This window comes from Varanus komodoensis, unplaced genomic scaffold, assembly GCF_004798865.1.
Source record: "Varanus komodoensis strain SLA01 unplaced genomic scaffold, ASM479886v1 scaffold1, whole genome shotgun sequence".
NCBI lineage: Eukaryota > Metazoa > Chordata > Lepidosauria > Squamata > Varanidae > Varanus > Varanus komodoensis.
This window is the reverse complement of record NW_025335268.1, coordinates 75,542,146-75,568,547: the sequence shown is the minus strand read 5'-3', so window position 1 is coordinate 75,568,547 and position 26,402 is coordinate 75,542,146. Positions and strand designations below refer to the sequence as shown.

General features: G+C 64.3%; 1 protein-coding gene across 1 annotated transcript in view; it reads right to left on the bottom strand.

Moving 5' to 3' along the window:
* Positions 1-26,402, bottom strand: part of LOC123023738 (SH3 and multiple ankyrin repeat domains protein 3-like) — a 60,664-nt gene that overhangs the window by 23,291 nt on the left and 10,971 nt on the right. The window contains exons 6-9 of the mRNA XM_044430701.1: positions 18,317-18,452; positions 15,272-15,352; positions 1,019-1,146; positions 30-123 (exon numbers count right to left, since the gene is read on the bottom strand). Coding sequence (XP_044286636.1) covers positions 30-123; positions 1,019-1,146; positions 15,272-15,352; positions 18,317-18,452 — 439 coding nt within the window. The remainder of the gene's footprint in view (positions 1-29; positions 124-1,018; positions 1,147-15,271; positions 15,353-18,316; positions 18,453-26,402) is intronic.

The window sequence follows — 26,402 nt, the reverse complement described above, 5'->3', positions numbered from 1 at the left end:
GGGGGGGGGGGGGGGCACGCCAGGCTTACCTACAGATTTGGTCCGCGGAATTCCTTTGCGCAGGGAGACGTGGGGCTTCTCGGAGTCGGCCTGCGCCGCCATGCCCTGCCGCTCAAACAGTGACTAGGAGAAGCAGAAACAGTGACTCCCACCCGGTGTCGGCAGGAAGGCGCTACAAGCGGGGGGGGGGTCCCGGGCCCCCGCCTGCTCCCCCACCGCCGGTGGCCACGTGGCGGGGGCTAAACAAGCCTTGGGGAACGGCACCGGGAGCCTCGGAGGTTCCCCGGAGCGGCCACCGCCTCTTCCCCCAACCTGAGCCCGGAAAGGCGGACAGCCCTTCTGTGGGGCCTGCTGGCATCCAGCAGAGATGAGGCCACTCGCCCCCCACCCGTACCCCACCCCACCCCCGGTCAGGTCTCCGCAGCCTGCTGGGGAGGCCCTGTGGGGACCCCCCCAGCAGGCTGGCCAGAGCTGTGCGTGTGTCGCTCCTGTGCTCCCCCGCCCCCCCGGCCGGGGAGGACCCAAGCTGCTCCTCAGGCCCCAGTGCAGGGCCACGGGGGCCACGCGACACCAGTGCCCCCCCCGCGGAGTGTCCCTGTGCCAAGAGGCAGGCTTTCCCTCATTTTACAGAATTGCGGGGGGGTTGGCATGGGGCGGACAATCCTCACCGAGACCTCATGCTCTTCCCATCGATCCCACCCACGGAGCGGATCCAAGCTGCCACTCCCTTGATGCCCCTAGAGGGCACCTGGGCCGTTCCCACAGCAGCCCCGAGAGGCCCTTTCCTCCAGGCGCACACCTGCCGCGATGGGCGGCGCCATGCTGGGCTTGCGCCGTGCGTCACACCCAGCCCTGGCCCACGCCTCCGCCACTGGACAGAGGGGATCCTGTGCGCGCCACCTTCTCCACCCGGGGCAAGCAGAGCGCGGGGGGCCTGCTGCCAGGACACCCTCCCCTCCGCCGCAGTGGCCGCCCCCCACCCCCGGCCCGGCCCGGCCCGGCCCGCCGCCTCTCTCACACTGATCTCCGCGGGGGTAATCCTCCGGCTGGTCGGCCGCTGCTTCACGGTGGCTGCCCTGGAGTCGGCCTCGGCCAGGTCCGCTCTCAGCGAAGGCTCGGCGGCCGCCAAGATCTCGTCCAGCTTCTCTGCAAAGCCAGACACGCGCGTCAGGCTTGGGCTCCGGCAGGGGGAGGCCAAGCTGTGCTGCACCACATCGCACCGCACCGCACCGCTGGGAGGGGAGCGCCCCCGCGCGCCCCAGCCCTCCGAGGAGTCCTGGCAGCAGAAGGGTTCCCCTTTCCTGGCCGCGCGGAAGGACGTGCCGTGGCTGCGGGGAGGAGCGCCTTCCCCCGTGACCCTACAGCTCCGCCAAGAACCGCTACGGTGCCGCTCCAGCCCCCCGGCGGCCGGCGAGAAGACGCAGCCTTCCCGGGGCCGGAGGCGTGGCCGGCCGCGCCGCGTGGGCCCGTCTCTGACGGACGCCGGCTGGGTCCCTCCGGCAGGCGCCAAAGCCGTCCTGGAAGAAAGACCGGTGGGCTCCCCGCCCCTCGCTCTCTCGAGACCGGTAGCTGCGCCCTCTGCCAACTCTCCCCGCTGTCGGGGTGCAAGGGTGCGCGGAGACCGCTGGACATCTCCGCTCCCTAAGGCGTACAGAATACCTTTTGCGTTGAATACCTACATGGAGGAATCCTGGGCCACTCCCCGCTTTTGTAACTAGTCCCGCTCCCTTGCTCTGTCCTTCTTGTTCTGTGGGATCAACACAAACCAGCCTTCAGCCCCACGGCTGGCCCCAAACTGGGCTCCTGGGCCAGCCAGTCTCCATCCTGGGCCAAGCCAGGCTTCCTTCTCTCCTTTGCGCCACGGGGGGCCCTCAGAGGTTGCTTGGGGCGGCAGCGTTCGGGGGGCACCAAGAAAGCAGCACTGGAGAGGCACAAACCAGCCGCGTGGCCAGGAGGCCGCCCGCCCCCCCGGCCCAGGCTGCTCTGGGCAGCCTCGGACCCGGGACGGCGGAGCAGAGCTGCCTGGCCCTGCCTCTGCCTCTGCCTCGGGGGACTTGCCAAGACACTCGGGGCGACGGGGGCTCGCAGGGCGGGCGTTTCCGTGTGGCCGGCCGCACCGTGGTGCTGGGAACGAGAGGGACGGACCACCCTGCTCCGTCCAGCGGGTGTGCCTCCCCTCCCCTCCCCTCCCCTCGGGGAGCTGAGCTGAGCTGCGCAGGGGTGGCCCGCGGCTCTCCTGGCTACGAGGGACTGCCCCACTCAGCCCCAGGCGTGCAGCCCCCGCCTGGCACTCTGGGCTTCGGGGCTTGGCCCTCCGAGAGGGACGGTGCGACTTGGAGTCCCGCATGGAGCAGGGAGCTGCACCGGTGGCCCTTGGCCCCTTCCAAGCCTACTGCTCTCCGAGTCTACGATTCCTCCACGGGTCGAGGTCCCTGCAGCTTCCCCCCGAGCCGAACGACGCAGAGTGCCGAGCCCCACAGAAGGCGCGTCCACCACACAAACCGTTTCAGGGAATCGCAACCATGCGAGGAGAAGCAAGCACAGCCCGCCCCCCCCACATGGTGCGGCTCGAAGGACGAGGTGCAGGTCAGCCTGGGGCTGCATCTCGTGGGAACTGAAGGTCTCCCACCCGCCCCCCGGGCCTTGCGGCATCCCTCTGGGGGGCCCGGCCAGCAGGCCCCTTCCTTCCTTCCTTTGCCAGGCTGCTCTGCTTGAGCAGGGGCAGCCCACGCCTGCGTCCTCCTCGGCGCCCCCTGTGCCTGCCGGGTGCCACGTGGCTCCTGCTCGTGGCCTCGGGGGAGCCTCCCCCTACCGCAGCCGGGCTGACAGGAGCGGCCTTGCACAGCCCCCCCACCCCAGATCTGCTTCCAGGGAGGACCCCTCCCCACCCCTGGACCAGGCGTCTCTGTCCCAGCTCCAAGAACACCTTCTGGCGGTCACAGCTAGCTGAAAAGCAAACGTCACTGACTGTTCAGTCAAGGATATAAGATGAAGAACATGCCTGTGAAGTTCTTATCAGCCAGACAAGTATTTTGTGACATGGGGATAAACTGGGGGGCGAGCAGGACAAGACCCCCACAGGCCTTCGCAGCTCCTTGGGGGCGGGGGCATCAACTGCGAAGCCCCGTCCAGCGAGGCAGTTCCACCTCGCCCACCGAAAGCTGCCTCCGACTCCGCGCTGCTCCCGCGGGCGCACCGGCCTTCCATCACGCCACCCTCCGAGGCCTGCAGGAGGCCTCCGGCGCTCCCCGCCACGGTCCCCATCATCCCCGCCGCCGGGCCAACACAGCTTCCTTGCTCAAAGACTGCTGGCCCGGACTCAGGCACACGCGACGCCCGGAAAGCTGGCCCTCCTGCTGGTGCTGCTTCCGGACACGGTCCTCCCGCCCTGTGTGGCCCACGGGCCGGCCTTCCCCTGCCGGGCCTCTGCCAGCGCCCGCCAGTCGCCAGCCCCTGGATTTCCAACCATGGAAAACGCTCCGGCTACATCTAGTAGTAAGGGCATTGATGAGGGCGGGATAGAAAAGCTTTTGAGAGATGAATAAACTTAAGTAATAAACAAGAGGCACTGCTCTAACCTTTGCATCTACAAAAGGAGACGTGAATGATACAGGCTAGCTACGGCAATTAGCCGGCATTCGCTATGGTGATGAACCTGCCAGGGGAGGCCTGTCCGTGACAATTCGGTGCGTCTCTGGACGTGACTGTCCACACCGAGTGAGCCGCTGGGACAGTTTTAGAAAGCCCCCCACGGCCCCCGGAAAGCAGCCAGGGAAGCACGCAATTTCCCCCGAGGGCCAAGCTACAAGGGCCAGTGACCTAGGGTCCTATCAGAGAGACCCCACAGGGTCGGGAATACACGTAAAAGAAACCTCGGTCAAGAAGGGCAGGATGTGTGAAGAGAAGCCCAGAGGCAGGAGTTTTCATGGAATAGCGGGGCTGGAAGGGCCCAGAAGGCCATCGCATCTAAGCCCCAGCTGCTGCAGGGCCCCACGTCATGCCATCCCACTCAGGGGGCCGCCCAGTTTCGCCCTGAATGTCCCCAGTGGGGGAGAGCCCCCTCCTCTCCGGGCAGCCGGTCCCACTGTTGTGTTGCTCTCCTGATGTCCAGCCTGAATCTGGCTCGTCGCAGCTTGACTTGATTGCTCCGTGTCCTGCACTCCGGCACCAGCGAGAAGAGATCTTGGCCTTCCTCTCTGGGACAGCCTTTGAGGGACTTCTAGACTGATACCATGTCCCCACTCAGTCTTCTCTTCTCAAGGCTGAACGTCACCTTTTCTTCAAGGTGCTCGCAGACTGATTTTTAATTTAATTTTCTCCAGAGTTTTTCCAGGGACTGATGTCAGACTAAGTGGTCTGTGGTTCCCAGGTTCATCTTTTCTCCCTTTTTTGAAGCTGGGGGCAATGTTAGCCCTTCTCCAGCTGACTGGCACTTCTCTTTTCCAAGATTTACCAAAGATAATAGCCAGTGGCTCTGAGGGTCCCTCTGCCAGCCATTTCATGGCTTCGGGACGGTGCTCATCGGGCCTGATTTCCTCGGAAGAAGGTATTCAGTACAAAAAATCACCAAATGTTTTCTGCTAGGACATTTTCTCTGACTGATCACTGCCAAACGCAAAATGTATGGATTGGCTGTGCATGAGGACTGAGGCAGCTGCTCCCGACCGGAGACGGGCTCGCTCTGCAGTGCTTGTGCGCACCCGCACTAAAGCATCTTTTTCGGGTAGAACTACTTGCCGGCGTGGCCTGTCTCTCTCACGGTTGGGCAACGAACAAGAGGGCTTCTCTCCTCCAACAAATCTGGCTTCCAGATGGGACCCTGCACGGGCTCTCCGGCCGTGGCTCTGCCTCTGGAGCAACATACACACCAAGTTCGTTCAAGGAAGCCTTGCCCGGTAGCCGTCCGTAGCACCAGCTCTTGCCCCCAGAATGAATTCAGCGATGCCACCCACCCTTCCGGTAGGTTGCCAAGACGCTTCAGTGTCGCCTGCCCGTTCCGTGTGCCTGCATGTGCTATCCATGTGCTCTGTCTGTTCTACGCATGCTCCACATGCCGCTTCAGAGTCGGCCAAGCAATCCCCAGCAGGCTCTCTGTGGGCGCAAAAGGCAGCAGGAGGCTGGCCCTGAGCTGCAAGGCCAAATCGTTGAGCGGACAGCCGTGCCATGAATACCCGGAGCCTGGCTCCGGGGCTCAGGACGCTCCTCGCGCCGAGAGTGCGCGTGGTGGGGCCCCAGATCGGCTGGCTGAGGGGGGCAAGACGCAGCGGCCCGCAGGTGGCCTCCTCAGCACGAGAAAGCGACGGCTCTCGGGCACGCATCGCGTCTCCTTCGGGAGCAGAGAGGCTGCCCGGTGCCAGCACGGTGCCGAGCCCCGTCGGGAGCCTTCAGGTTCGCACTGCAGCCCTTGGGCTTGGTGTCGCCGGGGTCAGAGGGGCTTGCCAGGAATGCTTGTGAGCCCGGAGGAGCATCTCCGGGGCAGGTTGGAGCCCCGTCTGTGGACAGACGGTGCTGCTTGGGCAAGAGCCTGAGGGCACGAGCTGGTTCTGCAGAAGGAAAGAGAGGAGCGGGTTCCCCTCGTCCTCGGACGAGACGGAGCTCAGCGGAGCCAGGGCTTGCACGCAGCCACCTTCTCCACCTCCTGGCTCTGGCGCCAGCCGTTTCCTTGCTGACATGCACTGCGATGGCAACGCCGCAGCCGCCCCTCTCAGGCCGAGTCAAGGTGACGAGGAAGAAGGAAGAAGAGAAGGAGCGAGAGGGACAAGGGGGAGAAAAAGCGGTTTCTCTGCTGTCCAAATTGTTCTTGCGGATTGTTGCATGTTTTGGTATGTTGCTTAACACAATGGTGTTAACCGGCATCGAAACGGGGTTTCCAATCTGTGTGTGGTGTGGTGGCTTGTGTTAAAGAGAGAAGTCGTGAGATTCTAGTCCCTGGGCTGAGAATGTGTTCACGGCGTGTTTGTGTCGCTTCACGAGGTCGCTCTCAGAACTGAGGCGGGCTCAGCTGCACGAGGGACTGTGAGGAGGCGGGGAGCCCCGAGGCGCCTGTTCTGGCCCGGGTGAGGCAGCGCTTCCCCGAACAAGAATCGAAAACGTTTTGCATCCCCAGATTTTAAAAGAAGGGAGCATCTCATCCAGCAGCTCACGGCTCCCCAGAGAAACTCAAATGACTGCTAAAAGATACGAAAAGCCAAAAGCTTTCTGACATGGCAGAGAAATTAGGTAAAATGCAAAGAGAGCTGGAAAAAAATTCTGAAGTCACTCAGGAAGAAGATATATGGAATTTTTTTATGCAGAAAAAGAAGATGAAGACTTGATGTTAACAGTCTGTTTAAGCAAATTGGCTGTAAAATTGGACTCAAGAAGTGCTCCTCAATGGCACCTTCTCAAACTGGGGAGAGGCGACTAGCGGGGCGCGGCAGGGTTCTGTCCTGGGACTGGCCCTCGTCCACATTTTTATTAATGATTCAGAAGAAGTGCAAGGAAAGAGAATTAAATTGGCAGATGACACAAAGCTGGGTGGGAGAGCAAATACCCTGGAAGACAAGAGATGAGATGCAGGGCGATCTCGATAGGTTGGGATGCTGGGCAGCGAGCAGCAGAATGAAATTCAGACAGGACAAATGCCAAGTCCTCCACTTAGTAGCAAGAGACCAAGTGCGCCACTTACAAGATGGGGGACACGTGGCTCAACCACACTGCAAAGCTGAAGGATCTTGGGGTTGTTGCAGATCGCAAGCTAAATACGAGCCAACAATGTGATGCAGCTGCAAAGAGGGCAGATGCAGTTTTGGGCTGCATTATAACAGAAGCATCACTTCCAAAACACGTGAAGTACTAGTTCCACTACACTCAGCTCTGGCTAGCCCACATCTGGAGAACCATGTCCGGTTCTGGGCACCTACGTTTTGCAAAGATGCAGAAAAGCTCGGAAGGGTACAGAGGAGGGCAAGACGGATGCTTCAGGGACTGGAGGCAAAGCCGATGAGGGAAGACGGAGAGAACTGGGCCTGTTCAGCCTCAGGAGGAGAAGACTGAGGGGTGATAGGAGAGCTCTCTGCAAGGATGAGAGCGGGATGCGGAAACGTGGTGTCCTGCAACAGCAGCGGGTTGGGGCTGATGGCCTTCTTGGCCCTTTCCAACTTTTCTGTTTTTTGATTCCATTTTTCTATACTTGAAAGGCTGTCATAAGGAGAACAAGATTGCTTCTCGTTCACTCCAAAGTGCAGAACATGGAATAATGGATCTGAGTTAAAAGAAACCAGATTTAGACTAGACACCAGACAGGATCCCCTCCCTGTCTGAGAAGCACAATGGAGCCCTGCTACCTAGGGAAGTCGTGGCTTGCAGTCGAAACGTTCAGGCACTGAACAAGCGTCTGGACAGCCACGAGAGGGGTGCTGCAGCTCGGAGTCCTCCTGGCCCCTTCCAACTCTGCACTCACAGGATTATGTTCCAATGACATTTGCATTTGTAAAGAAAGCGATTCTCCCGTGACTCTTAGTCAAGCAAACAGAAACATAGAAACAGAGCGAGTCAGAAGAGGCCTCCCGGGCCATCTAGTCTGACCCCCAGCTCCAGCCAGCTCCTCATGACATGCCTACCGTGTGGATGTCCAGCCTGTCCTTGAACACCCGCACCGATGGGGCTTCAACTACTGGAGGACCTGAAATCTGACTCAGAGAAGATGCAAATAAAAGTTTACAGTGCAGCTGAGAGAAATGGTTGACGCGGGCAGTTTCACTTGGACGAGCTGGAACAGGCTGAGGGAATCGGCGGAGTCTGGAAACGGAGGCTGGGTGCTTCTGCAGGCCAGGTGGCGGCCCAAGCGCAGGGGTGTCCGAGTGAACCTGGGGACTGGACAAGGACGCTGGACAGAAGACGGTGCAGCAGGCAGCCTGAGCAGGGACAGCCCGGAGTGCGAAAGAGAACAGCCAAGGCCAATGGGAAGACGGATTACGGCAAGCCTCCAGTTCAGACCGCGTCCGCCACGAAGGAGTCCCGGGAGTGGCAGAGGGGGGCCAGCCGTGGACACACGACGTGCACCATCCCGCCTGCCAGGGCGACGCGGTTGAAACCCTGCCCCGTGAGGTGGCAACAGACTACACCCCTTCGCACAGTCGCTTCTCCCTGCTGGGGGGGGAAGCTGCCCGTCCTTCTGGAACGCATTCGGAAGGTCTGCTGCCAGGGCAGCGCTGGCTGGAGCCCGTGCCTCTCCTTTCTGGGGGGCGCGTGCACCAGCGCAGATGCGAGGCCGGGCTCGTTCTCGCTGGCGGCTCGCACTGAGGCCTCGGCAAGGGAGGCCAAGGCGGCGGGATGCCGCCCTTTGCCACGTACGGCTCCCAGAGTGCGCCTGGGGGCGCCCCTGTGGGGGCGTGGGCAGCGGATGCGGCCGGCGTGCAGGGGCGGGGTGGACTCGTGGAACGTGTGTCTGGACACTCAGGTTGCGGGGGCACCTCTTGGCCGCTGGCGCGTTGGGAGAGGTCGAGGTTCTTGGAGAATGAACTCGAGGGTCAGCGCATGAGAGTTCTGGGGCCTGGTCAGGGCAACTGGGTGATTTCGCACATAAGAGCCCATCAATGGAATGCGCTCGCCAGAGAGGTCTGCCTGGTGCCGTCGTCATTTGCTTTTCGGCGCCAGGCTAAGCCCTTTTTATTTAAACAGTGTTTTAACAACTCTTAATAATATCTATAGGTTTTAATTTTGCAGCCAGGGTGATTCTGGGTTTTTAACTGTATTATTTTACTATGTATTATGTTTATTTATTTTATGTGAGCTGTCCCAAGGCTGTAAGCGATGGCACGGCATACAAAAATTCTAAATAAATAAGTAAGTAAGTAAGTGAGAAGAAGCAGAAAGCAGAAGATGTTGATGGCCGTTTTGGGGGAAAGAGTTTGAATGAAACTCCACGTTTTCCTGGAACTGGGAAATGACAAACCCAACCCCTAGGAAAAACTGTAGCAAGCTTTCATGTTGCTAGGAACAAAGAGGAACAATCTGCACCTGTGAGAACTGCAGAAGCAGCACACACAGGTGGCCTCTGAGCATATGCGAAGTGCAAGTACCCTCGGGAGTTTGACTGGCTCTGCTTTCAGCCCCAGGACAAGAGAATTCACCCCAGGCAAAGGCGAACGCTGGACTCGCACTCACGCGAACCAAGTCTGGGTAAGAGAGATGGAGGCCTTAGAGGCAGGGGGTTCCGGAAGGAAGTGGGAGCATTTCCAGGGTTCAGAGCTCGTGCTGCCGCGGGGAGAACAGGTGCACAGAGATGGCTGTTTTGAAACGGAAGGCCCTCTTAGTGCACTTGGTAAGAGGTTAGGGAACCATTTTGTGGCCAAAAGCAGTCACATTATGCGGCACACAATCGTATTTGTATTAGCTACCAAGAAGCTTTTCTTACCTTTCTCACTGGTGTCTGAGCAAGGCTAAAAAAAACCCCGAGCCAGGTTTCAATCCAACTTTTAAATGATGAGAGTACAAACTGCTTATTGCAATGCCAAGACTGAATGTTTCGATAAGAAAAATGAAACGCTGAGTGCAGCAGATCGCTTGCTCCGTGTGAAGTCCGGCTCTGGGCTGGTCCTCGTTTGCCGACCGCCCTGCGCACGCAGCTGGCTCAAAGGTGTGGTTCTGTCAGGTGACGATGTGGAGAGGAGGAGCCCTGGCGACGGAAGGGCGCATTTTGCACCCCAACCAGAGTAGGCAGAGTCGGCTGCCAGACGGGGAGAAGAGCCGTCCTACGAGATGATCAAAACCGGGAAACTTGATTGGCAACCAGTGGCTGCTTGTACCCAATTTGTGAGACTTAAAAGGCAAGCAAACATGTAAGACAACAAAGCCAAAGCTCCTTCTCCTTGGAGTTCTTTCGCAGGCACAGAAGCTGATTTCACCAAATGCCCAGGCGTTGCTTGGTTGAAATTTGCACTAGATGAAAGTCTGCATGTATTCAAGCTGACTTGGGGCCCTCTGCACATATCTGCTTGCGCAAGTACCGTCACTGCTGACATTAAGCTGCTGTGGAGCTAAGATTCCCACGTTTAAATACCGCTGTCCATAAAGCCAGGAGACGCAAGAGTGGACTAAAGAGACCTGTGCGAGGACAGGGTTAAAACGGTCAGAGACTTCCCATCTTCTCCACATTTTCTGACAATTTCTTCCCCAGCTAATGTGCCTCTTCAGAGTTTTCTGTTGGCAGGTGAAGTAATGTTCTATTACCGCAAGCTTTGATGCAGCGTGCAAAGGCCTTTCACTCACAGGTTCAAGCTGAGTTCTCTGAAAAACCACATGAACTGTGCCATCCCTTTCAGCAGAGAGACCGCGCATGAGTCAGAATGCATCCGAGGAAAGCTTCCCTTCAGTCCCGGCGGAAAGGTCCACACCACGCTTGCGAGCAAATGCCAAGCACTGCAGCGGCGGAAGAGCCGAGTTGCACTGCAAGGAAGTCCAGCCCTGCAGGAAACGGGGTCTGAGGACGGGGTGCATGAGCCAGTAACCAGTTCCCTGCAGGAAAAGGCCAATCGCCACTGCTATACATTCCTGAGTGCCAGTTCAAATCTTGCTTTAGCAAAGAATGGTTGTGCTATCTGTCCAGTCCCAAGGTCTGCGAATGAAGAAATTCAATCCCCTTATGTATACCCAGATAAAAAGGACCACTCCACGTGATCCTAGCGACAAGAACTGTTGTGAAGATGGAAGGATAAGTCTAGATGCAGAATCCATGCAGAAAGGCCGATCCTGGAGCCAAAATTGGACTTGGTGCCACGGAGGGGGCACAGAGCTCAGCAACAGGGAAACCCTCTTAAGTCTCTGGCCCACGTGCCCCTGTGTTTATGCCTGTGAACCCAGATCAGCGGAGAGCGGTCGGTGATTTAAAGGAACCTGTAAGACCTGCAGGCTACCTTGGAGCAGGTCAGCAGTACAAAAGGACCCACGGCAGACTCGCCAGGAGAAAGGGGAGCAGACACGACCTGCGAGTCCAAGGGGCCAACTGCAGAAAAACCGAACATGGTGCTGTAATATTGTAAGGAAGCAAGAAACAACAACGTGTGCTCAGAAACAACACTTTAAAACCAACCTTCAGCCCTTTTGCCATCCAGACTGAAGGGACCCCTACCCCAATTCAACATGCCAGGCCCAAGAACAGGCGCCCAGACGCGGGCCATTCGCGCGCCCACGGCGAATGCGCTGCCACGCTTTCCTCAGCCCCGTGCCCCATCCCGAGTGCAAGGTCCAGGGCGGCCACACGGTGCCGGCAGTCCGGATGCATCCCGTGGGTGTGGGCCCCCCCAAGGCACTACTGAGCACGTGCCCAAGATCCTCTAAGGATTTTCTAGGGCCAGAAGGAGGGACTGAAGGACGTAAATTTTCCAGATGGCCAAACTACGAGGGTCAGGGACTTGGGTTTCTACCAGAGAGACGCAAGGAGAGCGGAAATATAAAATGAACCTCTGTCAAGAAGGCAGAAAGGAGCCTGGAGGCAAATGTTTTGACACCCGAAGCGCAGAGGTCAAGATAACCATGTACAAAAGCGAAAGAAAGTTCTCTGTTACTGAACATTGCAAAAAGCTAAATGCGCCAACTGGCTGCGCTTGACGACTGTGGCGCCGGCCTTGCCTGGAGATGGACTCGCTCTGTCCTGCTCGCGTCTTCCTTTAATACAGAGACTTCGTACATATAAAGCCGCTTGCTGGAGCCGCCCGTCTCTCTCTGGCCAGGCAACAAACAAGCCCAGGGCCCTTCCGAGGTCAGAGGCAGCCTGCGCTCCGACCTTGGAACAGGGGGTTGGCGATCTGTGCCCCCTCCTCTTCCCGAGACTGGCGGTGTCCCGGTGAGCCAGGAGGGGAAGGGATTGGGGAGGGGGAACGAGACCCCCCAGGCTCCCTCCAGCTGCCTCCCCCACCCTCTCCAGCACCCCACAGGCGAAAGGGGTGGGTCTGGCAGTACTGTGCCACATGGAGGGGGGGTGCAGGCCACCGTGGCGGCTTTGGCCCAGCAGGGCCCAGCTCCGCCACAGCGCTCAACTGGGTGCAGCTCCGAGCAGCACGTGGCCAGAGGGGCCAGGCACTCGGTCGCTTCACTAGGAAGCGCCGCCCCGAGCACGAGCGCGGACGTGTCTTCATGTAGTGCGAGCAGGGGCAGGAGACGTCGGAGACAGACACCGGGGAACGCCGGGGGGGAAGGGGGCCTCCCCACACCGGGGTGAGCAAGCGTTGGGCACGACAACGGACCACCGTGGCAGCCCTGACCTCCGACTCTCCTGTGTCGGCGGGGCGTCTGGCCTGGCCTCGCCTGGGCTCACACTTTGCCCCACGACAAGTGCTCCACACCCCCCCCGCTAAGCGCATTGTGACCCACTCAGCCCCATCCGAATGCGTGCGCACGCAGGCACACGCTGGCTGTCAGGACCAACCAAAAACGTCTGTGGTGGTCCTACCATTCAGAGACATTTAAGTTCGGGGCCAGCAGGAATGCGCACTTCTGCAGGCCTGAAGCGAGGGGCAGAACGCATCAGGCGTTTTCTCCCGACTCTCCTAGCCTCCGCGGGAAGAGCGCTGGAGTCGCAGCCCTGCGTCCCACGGGGGCCGAATCCTCGCAGGACAGATGGTAGGAACAGGCGGGGGGGGCGCCTTGGAGGAGCCCCGCAAGGAACGCTGCGGGTCCTGTGTGCGATCTCGCGGGCTTTGGGGGGGCAAAAGGCCTGGAAGAAGGACGGGGGCTGGGCAGGCGCACCGCGGCTGCACCTGGCGGCCGCCTGCCGCCACCACCACCACCGCCGAGCATGCACAGGTGGGCCCGGCCCAGCCCGGCTCCCTCCGTGGCCGCACCTCCCCGAAGCCTCGGCACCGGCAGTGTCTGGCCCGGCCCCCCGACCCAGGCTGCTTGGCTGGTGCCCCTCCGTGCCGGCACCCCAGGCGGCCCCTGGGCGCCCTCCCCGCCCCGCAGCACCCTTCCTTCCAGGACAGAGCGGCGTCTCCCGAAGGAGGGGGCCCCAGCCGGGCGGCATGTGGGGAACTGCCTGCCCGGCCGGCTCGGCAGCTCAGCACAGCACAGCGCAGCGCAACACAACGCGAGGCGAGGCGCCCGCCTCCCCGCCACCGGCCCCGCCGGGCCCGCGGGGCGCCTCTTCCCTGAGAGCGAAGCACTCACCCCCTTTCCTCCTCCGCATCGAGGCTTGGAATCAAGAAACAAAGCACAAGGCGTCAGTGCGGGCCGAGAGGCCGTCCCGGGCATGCCGCGCCCGCCTCTGCCCCGGCCCCGCCCCCCCCCCGGCCAGGCCGCTCCCGGGCACACGCCCCCCGCCCCCCCACATGCACTGCGCTCCATGCGCCCTCGTGCGCTGCGAGCCGTGGAATGGAGTGCGCCTCCCGAGCGAGCCGGAGCTCTGCCGCCCCCGCAAGCCCCCGGGCATCCTGTGCCCCGCCAGGAGCAGAGGGCCCGCCTGCACCAGCTCTCGCCTCTCCTGGCATGGCTGGCCTCTGGGAGGGAGGGCCACTGGGCATGTGCGGGCTGCCTTCCCACCCTTGCAGAGTGGCTCCGGGATGGGGCTCCCGCACTCTTGCCAGGGATGCCTCCGGGAGCAGAGCCGCCCCCCCTGGCTAGCCTTGCCCAGACGCCAGCACACCCAGGCCCGAGGGGGGGCGGAGGGCAGCCTGCTCATGCCAGAGCCGAACTGCTGGGCATGCGGGCGGGGGGGCAGGTGCCACATGCAGGGTGCCCGGCTGGTGCTGGGGGGAGGCTCCATGCAGGGCCCCCCCTTCCTCTGCTCCCTTCTGACCAAGATGCTCCCGGGGGTGTGGGACCTCTCTGAAGAAATGCCCAGTGGGAAGGACGTGATCTTGGCCCTCCGGCTTTCCCGTGGTGTGCCGCTGACCTGCCCGCCTGGAAGCGCTAGCCAGCTCCCCCTGGACAGCATCAGTGACGCCCCCCCGCCCCACTGGGGAGAGGCCCCCGTGCCGGGAACACAGGGATGGCAGCTGAACCATCGGGGAGCACGGAGCTTCCCCCTGAACACGGCGTCTGCCCCGGGACTCTTCCCCGCTGCTGGGCGGACGGCGGTCAGTGCAAGCTGCCACGCCGATGACGGGGCCACCACGGAAGGCCCCCTCCCGGCCACCACCTGCTGGACTGCCACATGGAAGCCAAGAGAAGGCGGGTCCCCGTGGATCCCTCCAGAGAACCTGGGGCCACACAGCCTCTCGACCGCGGGCGAACGGGATGCCCCCCTCAACCGCTGCTCCCATGCACCGACATCCCGCCCCGCTCCCGAGGCCAGCTCCGTGGGCTGCCGCTGCCTCCCGCCCGTCTGAAGAACGCCCTCGCCAACTGAGCCCCAGCAGGCTCCAGAGCCGGAGGAAAAGTGCACGAGAGCATGCGCAAGAGGCCGGGCGAGTGCTCCAGCAGGCAAAGGGTCCCCGGTGTTGTGTCGGGTGCGGTGGGCAGGTGTCCCCGGAGAGCTGCGGGGATGCAGGGAGGGTCCCTGGCTCAGGCCCTGGAGGGCGCGGCGCCCGGCCTGCGGCTGCGGCACGAGCACAGGAACGTGCGAGGAATCCCGCGGGAATGCCGGCAGGCACCGTCTGGGGGCCCAGAAGGCTCAAGCGGGGCGTGGAGGATGCCCGCCGGGCCAAGGGGCAGGAGCCACAGGGCTGGCCTCTGCCATGCCCTCCCGGAAGGGATTCCTGGCTGTGGGAGCAGGAAGGGGCTGGGGGGCCTGCTCCCCCGTCACAGCAGGGGACGTCTCCGGGAGGAGCGGAGGGCTGGCCCAGGGCAGACGGGGCATGTGCCGGGCGCCTGGTGCGGTGGACCGGGGGACGGGGAGGGGGCTGGCCAGTGCCGGGACCAGACGGGAGGCTGCCTGGGCGCCCAGGGCCGCTCCATGAACGCGAGATGCCTCCGCCGAGCGAGCCTGTGCGGGCGAGGCGCTCCTCCGGAGCAGCTGGTGCGGGGCAGGAGCGGTGCCCCAGGAGGGGGGCTCCGGCCGGGAGGGGGCACAGGCGCTGCAGGCACTCCGGGCCCTGGACGCAAGGCAGGGGGCGCACGGCCAGCCCCTCTGGGGAAAGCGACACGAGGAGAGCGAAGCAGGGTGCGCGCGGGGGCCGAAGCCAAGGCCATTCTGCAGAGACGGGGCAGCCGGCCCCAGAGGCCGAGCGGCGGGCGGGCCCAGAGCCACCGCAGGCCATGCACCGTGCCCCGAGGCGGTGCCCACGGAGGGGCCGCGCATCACCCCCGCCCCCGCCGTGCATGCGCCGAGCGGCCGCCGCCAGCCCCGCGGACTCACCCAGCTCCTCCAGCTCGGCCGTCATGGACTTGGAGCGCAGCGTCAGCGTGGTGCTGGGGGCCCGCTTGGGCGGAGGGGGCGCTGCAAGGAAGAGAGAGGGCGTTCGGCACCGCCGGTCCAGCAGCCTGCGCGGCGTGGCCAGCTGCAGGTGCCACTTCTTCTCCACCGCCTGGATCTCCTCGTATTCGCGCGAGGAGGAGTCGCACTGCTGCAGGATCTTGTTCAGGCTGCGCGAGGAGGCAAACTTCTTCATGGTCCGTGCCGGGTGGGGGGCGGCAGGGCCGGGCGTGCGGCCGGCGCCCCCTCCCTCAGCGCCGGGGGCCCCCCGGCACGGTCCCCATGGGCTCCGCCTGGGCTGGCGCGGCTTCAGGGGGGCAGCCGCGGCTCATCGCGGCCTCGCCCGGGCACGCAGCCAGCCCCCGCCCCCCGCGTGCCGTCGGCGAGGAGGCCTGAGGCGCCGGCCGGACTCTCAGGCCCCCATCCGCCTGCGCGACCCGCCCTCTGCCGGCTCGGGGACGGCCGGGGCCGCGGCGGCTCCGAGGCCTCTGCCCGCGCAGCCGAGAGGCGCGGGCACGTGGCGGCCACTCCGCCACCCGCCGGGCGGGTGCCTGCGAGGGGCCGCGGGGGGCCGGGTGGGGGGACTTCCTAGCTGGCCCGGCCAGCGGCGATGCTGGAGCGAGGCTCCATATGCCATGGATTCGCAGGAGTGGCGCGGAGGGCCGGTCGGTCGCGCCGCTCAGTCCGTAACAATGCGAGCTTCAGCGCCGCGTTGCCATGGAGACCGGCCCACCGAGCTCCTGCTGGAGACGCCTGCATCAGGGACCCCGCATGGGAAGGGAAGGACGGAGGGAGCCGCAGCAGCGCGGCGGCTGAGCCGAGCCCGGAGCTCCTGCAGGCGGGCCCTCTCCTCCGGCTCTCCGGCCACCCGGGGGGGGGGGCAAGGGAAGCCCCACCGGGAGGGGAGGGGCCGTGGAGACCCTCTGCTGCCGGTCGGCTTGGCGCGGGCCAAAGCAAGGCACCCCGGCGGGAGCGGGGCCCCCTCCGCGGCCACCGGACCCCAGCGAGGGGGTGGCGCGGCCTCCCGCCCAGCCCTCCCGCCCCCTCCCGCTCGTGCAGGCACAAGGCGAGCACGGCTCCCGGTATCGGCGCCTCCCGCTTCCGCTCCCCCCGGCCCCCCCGCAGGCCCCCCCCCCCGGCGCCTGGCTCCGCGTCACACGCGCAGCTCCCAGATTGCGCCTCCCCCCAATGCAGACCCACATGCCTAAAATAGGCTCGGGATCCGTCCCCCTACGCGGTCTCCACCGTGTGGGAGGGAAGCCGCCTCACCTTCCCAGCGCCGCCCGGCTTCACGGCGGGGCGTGCCAGGCAGCGGCGGCCGGGCCCTCCCCGAGGAGGGCCAGGAAGGGGAGCTGCGGGGAGGCTGCTGGGCCAGGGGTCGCGGGATGCGCTCGCCCGGAGGCTTCCCTGAACCCGCTCAAGCCGCATTTCTGGGCAGAGCCTCTCAGGGCACAAGCGCACCCTCCCGCCCGCCCCGGGTGCACGGGGAGCCCTCCGGCCCTGCCAGCTCAGCACAGTCGTTCGGACAGAGGGCAGACCAGCAGCCCGCCTCTGTGGCACAAGCACCCTCAACCTGCCACCAGCTGCCCCAGGGGCCTCTCGAGCGGCCCCCGCGTGCCCAAGGCGGCCACACCAACTCCTCACCCAGCCACGGGTGCCGCCCACTGGACTGCACAGCGGCACGCCCGTGGCTTGGCCAACCTCACAAGGTGCTCGCGTGTGGGGCCATGTGTGGCTGGAACCACCGGCATTCTGGAAACAGCAGGAACAACCTTGGTTGTTCCCATACCAGGAATCTCTGAACATGTGCACGGACTCTTTTCTGACTGGCCAGGGCCCGACCGGGGAATGACGGCCGCTCGGAAGGCAGCGTCCACAAACAAGCACGCTCAGTGCACGGCAAGCCCCCAGAGCGCCTCTGGGCCCCCCTCTAGGAGAGCTCGGCCGTGCCAGGCCTGTCCCAAGCCAGTTTCCTGGAGACGGGCTCGGGATGAGCTTTCCCGGGAAAGCCAGAGCAGAGCCCCCTGCAGCGGGAACTTCCCTCAAAGGAAGGGCTGTTTGAGGGCAGCAGCAGGAGGCGAGCCCTACCTTGCCCTCTGGCTGCTGGAGGTCGGGGGAGTGGGGCGGGGGGGCATGGCTAAAGTCTCGTGCACCCCAAAGGCCCGTCGTGACACCAAGGCGGCCGGCTGGGGGCGAGTGAGGCGGCCGGCTCCGGAACCTGCGGCGCGGAAGCCCCATCCGACGGCCCTGCTGGCTGGGGGTGTCTGGCTTGAGTGCCAGCTCGGAGAGGACTTGCGCTGCAGAAACCCATGACGGGCACCTCTGCCCCCCACCTGGCCCTGGGACGCCGAGGAAGCGGCGAGGCCACCCAAACGGGAGTCGACCCTGGAACATGGACCGTCCATCGACCCGACCGACCTGCGGAAGGGGGTGCCGATCCACAGTCACCCCCAGCCACGAATGAGCGCTCCCGGCTCGGATGGGCAGGCAGGGTGGCAGCCCCGGGCCACGCCGCGAGCCGCCCGCCTGAGCAGCACCACACGCCCAGTGGGCTGCCGAGGGGCCCCTCCTGAGGACCAGGCGCCTGCGCGGTGAAACCCACCGCGCCAGCCCCTGGAGGCAGCCTCCTCCCTCCCTCCCGCCCCGGGCCCGTCTCAGCACGCGGCTGGGGGACGGACACACGGGGCGAGGCGTGGGGGGCGGCAGCCCCGCAAAAGGGAGACCTGGGAAGCCGCGTCCGTGGAACGGCGGGCCGGGCCCGCTCGCTGGCCCTGCAGGAGCAGCTCCGCTGCTGCCAGGGGTCGCCGTGCTGCCATCTGGACGCACACGGCCCACAGCTGCCGGGGGGGCCACGGCAGGAGGGGAGCCTGGCAGCCCCCCGGGGCCCACGCCTCCAAAGAGCTGTGCCGGGTGCCCACATGCAGAGGGGTGGCAAGGGGCAGAGCCCCCCGCACGGGGAGTGGCGCCCCCGGACCGCGCGGCACTCACCCTTCTTCCGGACGGCGTCCTCCGGCTCGGGCTTGCGGCTGACGGAGACCACTTTCATCACCAGGTGGTTCCCCCCCTGGCGGATGAGCGACACCACCTGCTTGTGGCCCACCTTCACCACGTTCACACCGTTCACCTGGCAAGCAGAGAGGGCGGAGTGAGTGGGGAGGGGGCGGCAGCCCCACTCGCCACAGCCGCTTCCCAGCCGGAGCTGCGACAGGGAAGGGCAGCCCCCTCGGCCGGCCCCCAGGCAAACCTGCACGCACAGCCGCACTTCGAACTGGCACCGCTGCCCGGCCGGCCGGCCCTTTCCCGCCTGCGAGGGCCCTGGGGAGGGCAGCCCACCCCCAGCAGATCAGGGCCTCGCCCCAAGCCTGCTGGAGCCGGGGGACCAAAGGCCAGGCCACCAGCCCCCCTCCTGCTCGCAGGCAGAGGCTTCCCCTCACCCAGAAGGGAGTCCTGCCCCCTCGGAAACTGAGCACGCGGGCCCTGCATTTCTTAGGTCAGCGAAAACATTTAACACTGCGCGATACCAAAATAAAACATGCAGTCATAGAACAAACGGCATTGAAGGAACCGTTCTGATCACTGAATAAACCCTACATTAAATAGCAACTAGTACAAGACGGACTGAGATCGCCATCTTGATCCCGTGTGATTTAACAGCACACCACTCCTTTCCACTCCATCACTGGGGAGTATCGAAGAAGTTGCAAGGTTTCCGCACATTCTGGCCTAACCTTGAGCAAAAGAGGTCAATTTCAAGCAACCTCTGCCATCTCGACAGCTGTTCCTGCTTAATGAAACTGACAACATCGTTTTCAAAGACGTGATTCTCGCCCCGAGCCGTCTTGGGCTGGCCGAACTCGCTCACTCCCAGTCCGTGGCAAGTTCATCCTTTTCCTTTTTGCATTTGAACAGGAAAAGGGCACAGGCGGCCAGTGCAGACGTTGCAAAGACTGGCCTCCGCAGGCCCCCCGCCGGCAGCCCCGAGTCATGCCCGCCGAGGGGCCCGCTCCGGGGTGGAACTGCCGCATCACGTGTCACACGCCGAGGCCGGGGCTCAGCCCCGAGAAGCCTCCACGCAAAGGCGGCCGCAGGCAGGGCTGGCGGGCGAGGGGGGCCCGCCTCAGCGCTGCAGTCCCAGGCGGGCACGCGGGGCCCCCAGAAAAGGCCCCCGAGGCCTGTGCCAAGCCTTAGCGCCCACTTCAGAGGGGCGCTGGAGGGCTGCGCCCCACACGTCGGGGCGGGGGCAAAAGGAATGAAGCCAGAGGGGCGGGCAGCATGCCCGCGCAGTTGAGCCCAGCGCTGCTTCGGTCGGGAGCCAAGCCCTCGAAGAGGCCCTGACCCCCTTCCGGTGGACAAAGAGGCGGAAAGGCGAGGAGGGCCCCAAGCCACCCATGCCTGGGGAAGGGGCCGTGGCCACCGGGGGAGCCGGGAGGGGTCCACTCGGCCCCTGGCCTGGGGCTCAGGCCCTGCCCTGCGCGCGAGCCGCAGCCCCTTTGCCTGCCCTGGCAGGCACGCTCCGCCCCCAGGGCACCCCAGCCCGGCAGCCCCCCACCTGCGTGTGGCATTTCTCGCCACTAGCCTCTCTCCTGCTCGCCTGGGCCCCAGGCACCCCCGCACCCACCCGGTCAGGGGAGCGGGACAGCCCCCATCCTGGGGGGGGGGGAGGCGCACTTTGAGCAGGCTCCTGGTCTGCCTGAAAATGGCCCCTGCCCCGCAGGGGCCCCCAGAAGGATGCCACCACCCCCACCCAGCTGGCTCAGCACAGGGGGCCAGGCAGCCTCTGCAGGGCACGGGGCTCCCCGGCTCCTCCGGACACACCCCGCCCGTGTGCCGCTGGCATGCCACCTTTTCCGATCTGCAAAGGGATGAGCGAGGGAAGGCATGTCCCTGACAGAGGTGCACAAAATTATGTTTGGGGCAGAGAAAGCAGGCAGGGAGGCCCCGTGTTGCCTCCTCCGCACGGCAGAGTTAAATGTGCAATCCACTCCTACAAAATGCCGTGGAGACCACCCGCCGGGCCGCTTCGAAGGGCACAGAACAAATCCAGGGCTACTGGTCCAGACGGTCACTGGCTACGCCTGCTGTCAAAGGCAGCATGCCCACGCACACCAGCTGCCGGGGAACATGGGTGGTGCGGCACTCAATTTCTGCCTGGGGCTTTCCTTTGGCGGCTGGTTGGTCCCCCTGTGAGCAGCACGCCTGAGCACATGCCCGGGGCCTGATCCAGCGTCATGGTCCTTCTCATCTTGCAGAGAGAGCTGGCCACCCCGAGATGGGGCCCTTCTGCACACCCCGCCGTGCACAGCTGATGAGCTGGCCCGGGGGGAGGCGTCCAGCTGGCAGACAGAGCACGGCAGAGGAGAATGTCCTGGGTGCAGGCAATGGGCTGGGGCAGGTCTGGATGTGTGGCCTCTGGCAGGACAAGGACCCCAAACCGGTGGGAATGCGGCGTGGCCCCTTTCCGCTGACCCGCCTGCCGTCCCGGTGCTCCCGCATCCAAAAGAGGCTTCCGGGACAGAGGCGGGGCAGCGCGTTCCCACCGCAGAGCATGCCGAGGCGAGCCGGTCAGCAGGCAGGCGGGAGCAGCGCAAGGCGCCCAGCTGCCCTCGGGGCGCTCAGAGCCCGAGCCCGAGCCAAGTGGGCCTGCTGGTGCTGAGCCGGCTCCAGGGCTGTCCCTGCAGGACGCCCCTCCCCAAGCGTGGCCAGGCCTTCACGCGAGCAGGGGGCTTTCGGGGGGGCGGGTGCTGCCCGCGAACCAGGAGGGCGTGTGCACAGCCATGCCCAGCACAAGAGCTGCCAGCGCCAATGCAGCCTCGCTGCCAGGAAACGGAAACGGATTCGAAACAGGCGTCGCTAGCAAATGTCGCACGCCGCTTCTCTTCCTTCGGCTTGCAAAGACAGCTGGGCGTGCACACGGGGGGGGGAGGGGGGGCAGAAGCACCTCACACAAATAATGCCTGCAAAGTCGCTTGAACCAAATCGCGCTGCTAGGCGAGCCAGGGGCCTCCCAGGCGGTCTCTGGGGAGCACTTTGCCGGGGCGCCTCCTCTGCGAATGCTGCCGCTGGCGAGCCCGGCGTGCCAGGCAGGAGCACGCCCCCCCTCCCGCCCTGACACAGAAAGCGCCCCCCCCATGACAAGGCAGTGGAGGATCTGCCCTGAAGGGAAAGGCGGGGGCAGGAACCCAGCGAGGCCTCTGGTCTGGTCCAGCCGGAAGCCCAGCCCTGCCCCATCCTCCCCACGGCAGGCCCGCCACACCCAGGGGTCCCGCGGAGGGGCCCAGTCGAGTGTGGGGGGAGCCCCCAGAAAGCCTGGGGGTGCCTGGCGCCTTCTGCAAAGCGCAGCCTGGTTGGCCACTCAGGCGGGCCGAGGTTCAGCCCAGGGGCAGCGGAGGACGAGCGGGGCCCTCTCCCAGCCCAACGGCCCGGCCAGCCCCTGCCTCCCACGGGGCTCCCTGCTGCCAGCCCTGCGACCGGAGGCCCTGAGCGCTCCAGCCTGCGGAAGGCCAGCCAGCGCCGCTCGCCCGGAGCCCCCCCCGGCAGCCCCTCTTCCGCTTGCGCCAGGCAGGAGCGAGCCGCGGTGAATCCCTGCCTGGCACAGGGACTTGGTGCGCCGCCGGCACAGTGGTCGACCGAGGGCGCACCACACCTGGATGCCTGCCGAGGCAGAGGTGGAGGCCCGGGCAGGCAGAGGGGGGCGTGCAGGCGGGGGGGTCGCTACCTGCGCTGTGCTCGCCCCCTGCCCCGAAGCCCCCGATGCCTCCACGTGCAGGTGGTGTGAGAGCTGCTCACGGGGAAAGACGGTGGCCCGGGCACGCCACGACGTGGCCTCCTCCGCGCCTGTGCGGGGGGACTGCTCACAGTGGCACCCGAGGCCCAAAGAGGGACGTGTGCCCCCAGACAGACATCCCAGCCCACGCAACTGTAGCGCCTCTCATTAATTTCCTTGCCAGGGCAAAGCGGGGCGGGGGGCACCCCTCGGCCACTGGCCAGAAGCAGCCCTCCGGGGCCGACACCAGCGAAAGCGCTCCTCCGGATCAGCACCTCTGCGACCGGGCCGTGCGTGCTCAGGCAGAGCGGACGCCCGGCAGCGGCCCCAGGCCTCTGGCCGGTCCCAGCGCTGGCCGCTCCCCACTGGCTGCTTGGCAAAGGCAGCGGCCAGCCGACCAGGCACTCCTGAGCGGAGCCTCCGCTCGGAGCCCACAGGGCATCTTACAGGGAGGGGAGGGGAGGGGAGGGGAGGCACGTCGCCCGCCTGCTCCCGGAGCCACTGCATTTCCCCCAGGCCAGGAAGCGCACCACCGGAAAGGCCTCTCCCCAGGGGGTCCAGACGCCTCTTCCTGCAGCACCTCCAGTGCGGGGTGGGCGGAGGCGGCAGCAGGAGGGCCTGCCGTGTGCGGGGCGTCCGCGCCACTGCTGAGCACCCGCCACGCTGGCACTGAGCCAGCCCCTGCCCCGCCGTTCACCCGCTGCCTCCACACGCCTGCTCCGACTCTGGCTGCTGCGCCGCCTCCCTCTGGTCCAGGCTGAGCCCACCAGGCCCTGCAGGACCGTGCGTCCAACCCCCTCACCCTCATTTTTATTATTTATTTAGGGGGCTTCTATGCCGCCCCATTCGCTGAAGCCTCAGGGCGGCTCACAACCATAAATAAATAGAATCCAATAAAACAATATAAATTAACAATATAAATTAAGTCGCCCTGGCCAAAGAATAAAATGAATAAATAATATTAACAATTAAAATAACATTTGAATAAAAAGGTCTTTGCCTGGCGCCGAAAAACAATTAACAATGGCGCCAGGTGACCTCTTTGGGGAGCGCATTCCATAGATTTTTGCCCTCCTCGGGACATGCTCAGGCTGAAAGAAAGATCGGAGGAGAGGAGAGGAGAGGAGAGGAGAGGAGAGGCATCATGCAGGAAGCCTGAACCTGCTGGGCCGCAGCAGAGCCATCGAGGGCAGCGAGCCTCAGAATCACGGAATCATAAAACAGCCAAGCGGGGGGTCATGTGCCAGGTGCGTCTCTGGTGGCTCTCGGGGCCCGCGGGGATCTTTGCTTCCCACAACAGATCCAGATGCTTGACCAGGCCAAGGATCCTGTGGGGCGCCTGCGGAGGCCTCAGAGGCGGCCTGGAGGGCTGGGGCACGGCCCGGAGGCCTGCCGCGCACCTGCTGAACGGTGCCGAGGCTGCAGTGGCCACGGCCAGGAGGCAGAACCACTCCTTGCCACGCTGATTCATGCCTGGCTCAAGGCAGGGAGGGCGGGGGGGAGCTCCAATCCCGCCCCCCACACACCCACAGGCCACCCAACCCATTCCAGGGAGAGAAGCTGGCCGGTTCTGCAACGGCCTTCGAGGGAAACGGGGCGGGGGGGGGCCTGCTCCCAGCCACCCCAGACGCAGCCCCTCGGGCCAGCAGCCCTGGGCGCCCTCGGCCTCCCGTGCGCCTTGCGCCGGCTGATCTCTGGACCGGCAGGCGGCTGGGTGGCAATGGCCCCGGGGGCTCCACAGCCCTCCCAGCCATTTGTTTTGTGACTTCGGGGTCTTTCTAGCCAAGGGGGGCTTCCACTGGCTCAGCGCCCTCTGCGTACGGCAGCCAGCTGGCCGGCTGCCCTCCGGAAACTCGCGGGAAGGAGCAGCGTGCAGCGGTGCCCTCCTGCCCATGTGCCCCAGCAGCTGGCGCACGCAGGCACCCCGCCTCTGACACGGGAGGCGGCCCGGGGCCCTCGGGGCTACGAGCTCCGGATCGCCGCCTCCTCCGTGGACTCGCCAGCGCCCCTGAAATCCCCCCAGTGGGCGGCCTCACCGCTCCCAGGCAGCGCATGCCGTGGTTTGACACGCGCCGAGAGGAAAGGCCGGCCCGGGGCAGGCCGGATCCCGCAGCCACAAGCTTCCGGGGCTCGAGCTCTGCACCCCCTGCTCCACGTCCCCACACCAGGCGTAATTCGCGCCCCGTCGTGCCCCCGCGCCTCGCCTCTTGCCCCAGCGAGCAGCCCTGGCTGCCACGGGCTCTGTCCCGCGCGACCACTCCGCTGCCTCCTCTGCACTTTCCCAGCTCTAGGCACTCCCTTTCGCATCTGGTGACCAGAGCTGCGCACGGCCTTTGAAGCGCGGTCGCATCACAGCCTTGCAGGACCCGAGTGGAGCACTGGCCCCTCCCGATTACGCCTGGGGGGCTGGCCTTCTTCACGGCAGCCCTGTGGTGGGTCGGCGTGTTTGTGGCGCTGCCCCCCCCCCCCCCCCCCCCTTGCTCAGCCGCTGCTTGCTCAGATCCCACCAGCACCCCCCCTGCTCTGCCCACGCTGGCCTGCACTTGCCCCTCAACGCCCACTCTGTGGGCCCAAAGAGCCCCTCCTCGGAGCCCCCCAGCCCCTTCTGGCTTCAACAGCCCCAGGCGCTTCGGTGTCTTCGGCGCCTCAGCCGCTTCAGTGCCCACCCCAAAGCCCAGTTTGTAGGCAGGGAAGCACTGGGAGAATTTCCCATCTATCCTCGCTCCCTGCCTTGGATCCTTGGATCCTTGAACCAACCAGCAGCCGAAAGAGCCCCCCGCCCCCCCGGCGAGGTCTGCTCGGGAGTCCGCGGCAAGGGATGCCGCCAGAGACCCCGCCACACTCAGACTCGCTGGCCGGCTCCGCTTAATGACCTGAGCAGCCGGCTCCGGCGTGGCTTTCGCCTCGGTCCTTCCCTCTCAACACTCCTGCACTGGACTGTCCATGGAGACGGACCGGGAAGAGGTGTGTGCACGCAGAGGACAGCGGCCACACGCTGCGCCTCCTTTATCCCGGCTGCAGGAGGCAGCATCGCATGAATCCAGGGCTGGATTCCCTTCCAGGGGCGCTCTTTGGGCAGGTCTCTGTGTTGCACACCAAAGAGCCTATGGCTGATTGAATGGTATACAAAAATTTTTAATACATGAATAATACACGTCAGAGCCTATGTATTGTGGAAGGAAGTTGGAGGGCAGAGAGCAGTGACAGAAGACAGAATTTTCAATTTTATCGACAAGCCGAAAGTCACTAAGTCACGCAGCCCAAACGGCAGTCATGGAAGCATGGAACTGCTGTCCTTCTTACCGAAATATTTATTCTGTCCCTAAAACCAGCCACTGCATCCCAGGATTGGAGAGTGGGCACTGTGACGCCAATTTTTGCAAAGGGATCCAGCGGGGATCTGGGGAATTACAGTCCAGTTATCTTAACATCCGTTCTGGGTAAATGCTGGAAAGGCTCATTAAAGGCAGAATCGAGGGCACATGGAGGGTCAGGCCTGCTGAGCAAGAGTCAACTGGGCTTCCGCAAGGGCAAGTCTCGTCTCACTAACCTGCTGGAGTCCTTTGAGAGTGTCAGTGCGCACACAGCAAAGGCCAATCCGGCTGACACTGTTTACTTGGCCTTCCAAAGGGTTTCTGACAAAGCCTCTCGCCAGAGACTCCTGAGCAAACTAAGCAACGTGAACTAAAATGGAGCGGGAGTCCACGTCTGGAGCACTGACTGGTTACAGAAGAGGCGACGGGCGGGTGGAATGAATGGCAACTTCTCCCAGCAGAGAGACGCCGCCCGCCGAGTCCCACCGGGCTCTGCACTGGGACCAGGGCCTTTCAACCTATCCATAAACGATCTGGAATCAGGAGCAGGCAGTGAAGTGGCCAAGTTCGCTGAGGACCCCAAACTGGAGAAGCCAGAAGGAGCTGGGAGCAGCCCCGAAGGGATCCCTCTGAGGTGGAAGAACGGGCATCAAGAGGCAAACGAAGTTCAGGGCAGGTGAGTGCAGAGGGGGGCAGGTGGGGGCAAAAGCCCACGACGGCAGGTGTGGCGGATGGGGCCCACGCGAGCAGTGGCTGAGCAGGAGGGAGCCTGTGGGGTGGCGGAGAGCTGGGTGGATGTGCCAGCTTGGTGCGCGGTCGATGTGAAGAAGGCAAGCTCCATGCTCGGCATCATTGGGAATGGAGCTGAAAATAAGATGCCAAGACAGTACCGGCCTTATCAACTTTTTGCTGCAGCTGCGCAGCTTTCCCGACGTTCTCAAAATCTGCGGCACACTGCACCGAGCAGCCAATCCACGCGCCACATCACTCGCCCACC